This window comes from Neopsephotus bourkii, unplaced genomic scaffold, assembly GCF_033783945.1.
Source record: "Neopsephotus bourkii isolate Nb327-2 ecotype Australia unplaced genomic scaffold, CSIRO-AGI_Nbou_v1 NB_904, whole genome shotgun sequence".
NCBI lineage: Eukaryota > Metazoa > Chordata > Aves > Psittaciformes > Psittacidae > Neopsephotus > Neopsephotus bourkii.
In genome coordinates this window covers 105,972-112,445 of record NW_026901398.1, presented here as the reverse complement: position 1 = coordinate 112,445, position 6,474 = coordinate 105,972, and the positions used below count along the sequence as shown (strand labels likewise).

Sequence of the window (6,474 nt, the reverse complement as noted above, 5' to 3'; positions counted from 1 at the left end):
CGGGTTCCTGAGCTGCCATCAATCACGGTCAGCTTGGTGGGGGCAATGGAACTGCTCTGCATGGGCAGTGGGGTTCCAGCACATGCAGATCCAGGTCCTCACCTTCCTGTTGGAGCTGAGCAGGAGCTGGTTTTCCCTCTCAACCACTGTCTCCTTAAAGGCAAATTCCTGCCTTGTGCTGACCCTGTTGCCAAATCCTGGGATGGAGGCAGCTGAGGCAGGTGGAATGGGAAGATGGAGGGGTTATACCCATCACCTTCAGATCTTGTGACAAGAAATGTGGGGCAAATCGTGCTCTCCTCCAGCTCCACACTTGGATTCCTGCTGCCAGGGCAAGCCTGGCTCCCATTCCAATAGGAATTGCTCACTGTGGAGTTGAACATGGAAGGAAACCTGGCACAAGCACAGCAGGGGAAGGACAAGCAGCATTCCTGAAGCCTGGCTGGATACTCCTCCCTCCTCCCTGCATCAGTGGGGCTGGCCAGGAGGGGCTGCTCTGGATGGAGCTGATGGTGGTTAAGATGCTCCCAGAGCGGCTTTTGGTACCATCCAACACCTGCATCATGTTCCTGCTCATGGAGGTCGATGCTCGTAGGGACCTGGAGAGGCTCCTCTTGGCATGGAGCACAAAACTTCCATTTTTACCACTTTTTCACCTGCTTTTATTGGAAAACTAAGATTTGAAGTTGTTTTTTTCCTCACTTCCATCCCCATTTCCAAATGTAGCCATGGGAAGGTGGAAACCTCCCATTCGGGAGTTTGGAACCATCCTGTGTTCCCCCTGGCTGGCCTTTAATCCAGGGAATCTGCTACCAGCAGTAACACGCTGGGATGCCTGTCCCATCCCAGTGCCAGCTATCCCAGGCATGGAGGTGTGTGTTTGGGAAGCAGCACAGTGGTACCTGCGTGCTCATGCACAGCTTGAGCTGTGCTGTGCTCCGCTGTGGGAGCCCTTCCCAACGGGATGCAGGAGGGAGCAGCCCTCGTTCTGCACCAGAACCTCCTCTTCCTCCTCATGTGGGCCCCGGGCTCCCTCTCGCTGCAGCACTCGGTGATGGTTCCATGGGGCAGAGATCTCACAACAGGGATTTCCCTTTGCAAAGCTCGGTCTTGTTCCTGCCTCCTCCCTCCCTGTGCCACAGCCACATCCTTCACCTAACAGCAATACTGGGACCCCTGGCTGCTCCATCCTGGCGTGCTCCCTCCCTTCTTCCCCCTCTTGGGTACTTAAATGGTTGTTGGGGCTGTTCAGCCTGGAGAAGAGAAGCTGTGGAGAGCTCAGAGCAGCTTCCAGTGTCTGAAGGGGGCTGCAAGGATGCTGGAGAGGGGCCTTCATCAGGGACTGGAGCGACCGGACAAGGGGTGATGGGTTCAGACTGGAACAGGGGGGATTTAGGTTGGATATAGGGAAGCTCTTCCCTTTGAGGGTATTAGGACACTGGAATAGGTTGAATGGAGAAGCTGTGGCTGCCCCATCCCTGGCAGTGCTCAAGGCCAGGTTGGACACAGGGGCTTGGAGCATCCTGCTCCAGTGGAAGGGGTCCCTGCCCCTTTGGCAGGGATTGGATGAGCTTTAAGGTCCATTCCAATCCAACCCATTCCATGATTCCCCCCAGAGAGATGCCCCTTCTTCAGCCTCACTGTATTCCCACCTCTTGGCTATCTTTGGCCTCACCCACATGGAGCAGGGCCCCCTAAGCCACTGCTCCCCCTCCCCTGCCCCTGCTGTGGGTGCTGGGTCCCCATAGGAGGCCTCACCCCTCGGTCACACTCGGCCACGTCAGGGCCCCGTGCTCAGGGCCATGAGTCCCCAGTGGAGCCTGACTCAGCCCCACTATGGGCAAGGGGAACTGGTGTCTGGGTGCGGGTCCCTGGCCCTGGGGACCCCTGCGGTGACATGGGGACAGCTTGGGGGGGGCCTCCATCCCCTTCACTGTGCCCCAGCAGTGGCCATCCCTGCACCCATGGCAGGGTGATGATGGTGATGGTGATGATGGTGATGATGATGATGGTGATGTCCCCGATGTGACGGGGCTGATGCCACCAGGCCATGACCAAGGTTTTCTGCTTGTCCCGGGCAGGAGCCTCGTGATGAGGTGCCCGTCACTGCAGAAAGCCCCGTCTGGTCCTGCTTCCCCCTGTGCTGCTGCGGGGTCAGGCCTGAACTGGGCACCAGTGGCCAAATCCTGCCCTTAGTGGGGCAGCAGCCCTTGTTTGGGGCACTGGGGACAGAGAGGAGACCCCGTTCCCTACTCCAGGCATCACACAGCATCCCTGGGGATGGTCCCATCCTGCCTCATCCTTTGGGACCACCGTGTCCCAAAGCAAGCGGTGCTCAGCTCCCTATGGGAAGCAGTGTGGGTCTCCTGGGAGTGCAGGCAAGGCTATGGGGCAAGGCTATGGGGCAGGGCTATGGGGCAAGGAGGTGTCCTTAGGGCAGGACATGGCTGGAGCAGGACCCAGAGCCAGCAGCCCCAGCGCTGGGGCTGACTCAGCATCACGTGAAGCCGGGAGGGAGCCGCTGCTGCATCCCCCCCCCTTCCCGGTCTCCTCCTTCCTCCACCCCTGGAGCAGGTCCCGAAACTTCCCAGCTGCCGCTTGCACTTCCTCAATCCCGGAGCATAAAAGAGCCGCGGCCGCAGCGCCCGCATCCCGGTCCCGCCTGCACCGTCCCCGCACCAGCACCGTGCTGGGGTAAGGATGGGGCCCATGGGTGGAGGGAGAGGAGGGTGGGAGACCCCCAGTGAGGCCTCATTGGGGTGCGTGGGTGGCTTTTCCCTAAGGAAATGGGGTCTTGTGGGGCAGCAATGGGGCTGAGGGGGGCCAAAGGGGAAACTGAGGCAGGGAGCATTGAGCAGGGCTGCGGGGGTTGGTGAGGAAGTGGGGTGAGGGGGTAAAGCAAAGCGGGTGGATGGGGCCTGGGGGTGCCCCCCTTTGCTCTGTGCACCCCACATGGGGTTTTCCTGTGCTTCGGGGCAGCTGGAGAGGCGCCGGCGTCGGGAATGGGAGCCAGGAGTCGGGGCTCATGTGATGCTGCTCCCGGCCAGCGCTGCCCCGGGGGCCCCAGGATGGGGAGGGGATCCTGGCCCAATCCTGCTGCTGGTCCCCATGGGGTCCTGGGCTCCCCCTGCCCCTATGCAGGGAGGGAATGGGGTCCCCCAGGGCTTGGAAGTGCGGTGGGCGCAGGGTCCCATTCCCCTATGGTGGTGATGGGCACAGGACCCTGTCCCCATCCACAGTGCTCAGCTCATCCCCAGGATGTGGTGGCCCACGCTGCTGGCCCTGCTGGTCCCTGCGGTGGCCCAGTTACAGCCGGAGCGGGAGCTGGATGCCCAGTGGGACCTATGGAAGAAAACCCACCGCAAGCAGTACAACGGCGAGGTATGGGGAGCGATGGCCCCATGGGGCTGTCCCTATGGGTTGTGGGGTGGAGGTCCCACCCTGCCCCATCTCACCCCATGGCGCAGGCGGACGAGGCGGCGCGGAGGCTGATCTGGGAGAAGAACCTCAAGTACATCAACAGGCACAACCTGGAGCACGCGTTGGGCGTTCACACCTTCGAGCTGGCCATGAACCACTTGGGTGACTTGGTGAGTGTGGGGCAGCAATGGGGTGGGAGACAGGGGGCTGAGCACATCCATGGGGCTGCGCTCATCATCCCCCCCCTTCTTCCCCACTGGGGGCTCCTTCCCCAGACCAGTGAGGAGGTGGTGAGGACAATGACAGGGTTGAAGGTGCCCCATAGCCGTCCCCATCGCAACGAGACGCTCTACATCCCCGACTGGACCGAGAGGGCCCCGGCGGCTGTGGACTGGAGGCGGAAAGGCTACGTGACCCCTGTCAAGAACCAGGTAACCGGGGTTGCTGCTGGGGGTGCTGGGTGTCCGGTGTCACCGCGGTGTCACCCCGGTGTCCCCATAGGGCCAGTGCGGGTCGTGCTGGGCGTTCAGCTCGGTGGGTGCCCTGGAGGGGCAGCTCAAGCGCAGGACGGGGAAGCTGCTGTCCCTCAGCCCGCAGAACCTGGTGGACTGCGTGGCCAACAACGACGGCTGCGGCGGCGGGTACATGACCAACGCCTTCGAGTACGTGCGCCAGAACCGCGGCATTGACTCCGAGGATGCTTACCCCTACATCGGCCAGGTCTGCGCTTGGGGCATGGGCTCTGTGTGCTCCCATCCCTCTGCTCCTTGGCCTGCCCTTAACCCTGCTGCTGCCCGCAGGATGAGAGCTGCATGTACAGCCCCACGGGCAAGGCAGCCAAGTGCCGTGGCTACCGCGAGATCCCCGAGGGCAACGAGAAGGCTTTGAAGAGGGCAGTGGCCAGGATCGGCCCCGTCTCGGTGGGCATCGACGCCAGCCTCCCCTCCTTCCAGTTCTACAGCCGCGGTGAGGGGCAGCTCAGGGAAGCCGAGGCACTGAGGATGCTCTGGGCACTGCGTGACCCCCTCCTGTCCCCCCAGGTGTGTACTATGATGAGAGCTGCAACGCACAGAACATCAACCACGCGGTGCTGGCGGTGGGCTACGGCACGCAGAAGGGCACCAAGCACTGGATCATCAAGAACAGGTACCCCTGGGCACCGGCGCCGCTTGGCTCCACTGGGTTGGGCTCCACCGGTGGCTCAGGCTCTGCCTTTTCTCCCCATAGCTGGGGTGAGGAGTGGGGCAACAAGGGCTACGTGCTCCTGGCGCGCAACATGAACAACGCCTGCGGCATCGCCAACCTGGCCAGCTTCCCTAAGATGTGAGCCCCATCCCGCTTCCCAGCTCCCGGTCTCTGGAGGGGAATCTCTGCCTTTCCATGAGAAACCTCCCCAGGAAAGGGGGGAGGCCCCAGCTCCATATGGAAGTTGGGATGAGCTCCCCCCCAGCTCCTTTGCCTGTGCCGGGTTCTGCCTTCCCATGGCCACAGACACTCAGGGCCGGCTCCAGAGAGTCTGATCCGCCTGGAGATGCTTGTGCGAACAGGCCCTGTTCCTCTGGGAATGGAGCATCCCCATGGAGGGCGCTGGCCCCCTGCGCCCTGCGTCCCACAGCGGGATGCAGGGAATGATAGGACTTCTATTTTTAAATAAACACTGTTGGGAATAAAGTCTGGGGCTGGGTCCTGTGGGGCTGGCCCCATGGTGGGGAGGGGCTGGCCCCATGGTGGGGAGGGGCTGGAGTGGTGGCAAAGTCCAAAAGGGGCAGGAGCTGATGGTAAAACACGGCTGACGGCTGGGGTGAGGTGGGGAGAGAAGATGCTACTGGGGGCTCCTTACACCACCAGCAAAGTCGGGGCTCAGGTGTACCCCATTCACGCCAATAGCAAGGTGGGAGCTCAGGTCTACCCCCATTCACGCCAATAGCAAGGTGGGAGCTCAGGTCTACCCCATTCATGCCAGTAACAAGGTGAGCTCAGGTCTACTCCCGTTTGCACCAATAGCAAGGTGGGAGCTCAGGTCTACCCCATTCACGCCAATAGCAAGGTGGGAGCTCAGGTCTATCCCCATTCACACCAATAGCAAGGTGGGAGCTCAGGTCTACCCCATTCACGCCAATAGCAAGGTGGGAGCTCAGGTCTACCCCATTCACACCAATAGGAAGGTGGGAGCTCAGGTCTACCCCTATTCACACCAATAGAAAGGTGGGAGCTTAGGTCTACCCCCATTCACACCAATAGCAAGGTGGGAGCTCAGGTCTACCTCATTCATGCCAATAGCAAGGTGGGAGCTCAGGTCTACCCCCATTCGCACCAATAGCAAGGTGGGAGCTCAGGTCTACCCCATTCACACCAATAGCAAGGTGGGAGCTCAGGTCTACCCCCATTCACACCAATAGCAAGGTGGGAGCTCAGGTCTACCCCATTCACGCCAATAGCAAGGTGGGAGCTCAGGTTTACCCCCATTCACACCAATAGCAAGGTGGGAGCTCAGATCTACCCCATTCATGTCAATAGCAAGGTGGGAGCTCAGGTCTATCCCCATTCACACCAATAGCAGGGAGTGCTCAGGTTTACCCCCATTCACACCAATAGCAAGGTGGGAGCTCAGGTCTACTCCGTTTACACTGGTGGTCCGATCCCTACCCCGTTCACGCTGAGCAAGGCTCCTGTGCTTGAGCTCATCCTGTCCCTTGGCTCAGCACCAAGTCCCACAAGTGCCCAAATCACAGCAGCAGCAGAGTGGGAGCGCTGCTCCTGGCCCTCCATAAGCCACATGAGAGGGGGCCATATGGGAGCCCCGCCACTCATGTGGGGGTGCTGGGGAGAAGACCCCCTCGTGTGCCATCACTCCCTGAGGGCACCGCGTGTCCTGCTCGGGCTGAGCCCACGGGAGGCTCGGCCAGCGCCGCTCCCGCTAAGTGAAAATGAAATCAGGGCATTTCCTCACTTCCTGGCTCGTGATTTCTGTGCTGAGCAGGCTCGGAGGCCTCGGGCCGGCCGGCGGTGGGGACGCTGCCCTGTCCCCACTGTCCCCACTGAGCCCGCACGCAC

General features: G+C 61.2%; 1 protein-coding gene across 1 annotated transcript; it reads left to right on the top strand.

Moving 5' to 3' along the window:
- Positions 1–2,409: 2,409 nt before the first annotated feature.
- Positions 2,410–4,772, top strand: CTSK (cathepsin K). Its single transcript, XM_061357471.1, has 8 exons — positions 2,410–2,694; positions 3,240–3,381; positions 3,468–3,590; positions 3,696–3,851; positions 3,922–4,140; positions 4,221–4,386; positions 4,461–4,566; positions 4,648–4,772. The coding sequence occupies exons 1-8, from the start codon at positions 2,444–2,446 to the stop codon at positions 4,745–4,747; spliced, it is 1,263 nt and encodes a 420-aa protein (XP_061213455.1). The 5' UTR covers positions 2,410–2,443; the 3' UTR covers positions 4,748–4,772.
- The last annotated feature ends 1,702 nt before the right edge of the window (positions 4,773–6,474 follow it).